Source organism: Aureococcus anophagefferens (genome assembly GCF_000186865.1).
Source record: "Aureococcus anophagefferens unplaced genomic scaffold AURANscaffold_3, whole genome shotgun sequence".
NCBI lineage: Eukaryota > Pelagophyceae > Pelagomonadales > Pelagomonadaceae > Aureococcus > Aureococcus anophagefferens.
Window position 1 is genome coordinate 1,131,626 of NW_008705563.1, and position 1,741 is coordinate 1,133,366.

Here is a 1,741-nt window from a genome sequence, read left to right on the forward strand (position 1 = left end):
GCGGTCATGGGCGACATCCTGCGCGTCCACTACGTGGGCAAGCTCGCCGCCGACGAGAAGGTCGTCGACACGTCCTTCAAGACGGGCTCCGTGCCCCAGAAGGTCATCCTCGGGTCCAAGTCGATGGCGAACTTCCCCGCGTGCTGGGAGCCGGGCCTCCAGGGCATCTGCAAGGGCGAGCGCAGGATCGTCGGCTGCCCCGCGGCCATGGCCTTCGGCCGCGAGGGCAACCCGCCCTTCGTCCCGCCCCACGCCGACCTCTACTACTCGTTCTCCCTCGAGGACCTCACGCAGAGGGGCCTCCGCGGCATGGTCAAGCCCCAGGAGCTCTAGGGCCGCGGCGGTTAAAAAAAAGGACCGGCGTGGGCGAAGCTTGGAAGTCCCGGCGCGCGCGACACGCGCGCCTCGAGGCGCCTCCTCGGAGACGACGACCTTGCAGCATGCGCACGGCTCGGATGGGGCACCATCCACCGGAACACAAACATCTCGTTGGGAAGTCCGATGGGCAGCCCGCGGGCCTCATCGCGGGCAGCGTAAGATACGCGCGCGACGATGCGCGGGCTCGCGGCCGCCGTCGTGTGGGTCATCGCGCTGCGCCCCGCCGCGCCGTCGCCGACGGACGCCATCGGCCGGGACGTGGGCATGGACCGGAGCCAGCGCGTGCCGGAGCACGAGGGCGCGCGCATCATGCGCGACGCCGAGGACGGGCGGCCCGAGCACCTCTACTTCGCGGCGCTGCTCTACCTCTACGGCAAGGGCGGCGTGGCCGAGTCGCCCGCGGAGGCCGTGCGCAACTTCCGGCTCGCGGCGGAGCAGGGCCACGCGGGCGCGATGGTGGCCCTGGGCGCGCTCCTGCGCCACGGCCGGGGCGTCGCCCGCGACGAGAAGGCCGCCTTCGCCTGGGTCTCCGAGGCGGCGCGGCGCGACCACGTCGACGCCCTGTGGATGCTGGGGGTCGCGCGCCTCGAGGGCTGGGGCGGCGACGTCGACCACGGCGCCGCGCGGACCTGGCTCCACAAGGCCGCCGGCCTGGGCTCGGCCGACGCGTTCCACTGGCTGGGGGTCATGGCCGAGTACGGCCTGGGCCGCGACGGCCCGGACCTGAACGAGGCGCTCGAGTCGTACCGCGCGGCCGCGGCCAAGGGCCACGACGCGGCGAACTTCCACCTCGGCCTCGCCTACGCCTACGGCCGCGGCGCGAACCAGGACCTCGGGCGGGCCATGCTCCTCTTCCAGGAGGGCGCCCAGCGGCGCCACGGCGGGTCCATGTACTACATCGGCCTCATGACGCTCTACGGCCACGGCGTGCCCGTGGACTACGACGTCGCGCGCTACTGGTTCCAGCGCGCGGAGAGCGCCAACGACGCCGCCTTCGGCGACCTCGCCTCGAACGCGCGCCGCGAGCTCGAGGCCTCGCTCCAGATGGCCGAGACCTTCATCGCCGAGGCCGAGGCGAACTGGACGAGCGCCAACGAGCCGCCCGAGGGCCTCAAGTACAACACGGCGTAGCGGACTCTTAGGGGGCGCCCGCTCGGATGCTCGGGCCTGCGGGGGGCGCGCGCGTCGCGGCGGGTCCCGCGGGCGGGGCGGCTGCGGCGCGCGCGCGGCGCGTCCGTCAGGTCTTATCAGTTTTCCGGAGCTGGCGCCCGCCTCCGTCGAGAAGACGAGCTCCGAGGAGACGGGCGTCCGCGGCGGTGCACATCGTCCGAAGACTGTGCGGGCGTATCACGGTGATCCATCA

General features: G+C 73.1%; 2 protein-coding genes across 2 annotated transcripts; both read left to right on the plus strand.

Annotated features, from left to right (window-relative positions):
* On the plus strand, positions 1-288 carry AURANDRAFT_16848 (hypothetical protein; the record flags this gene model as incomplete). Its single annotated transcript, XM_009035436.1, has 1 exon — positions 1-288. A coding segment is annotated over one exon (288 nt), but the record flags the coding sequence as incomplete, so codon positions are not given.
* Positions 289-777: 489 nt separating this feature from the next.
* On the plus strand, positions 778-1,350 carry AURANDRAFT_5141 (hypothetical protein; the record flags this gene model as incomplete). Its single annotated transcript, XM_009035295.1, has 1 exon — positions 778-1,350. A coding segment is annotated over one exon (573 nt), but the record flags the coding sequence as incomplete, so codon positions are not given.
* Positions 1,351-1,741: the final 391 nt, after the last annotated feature.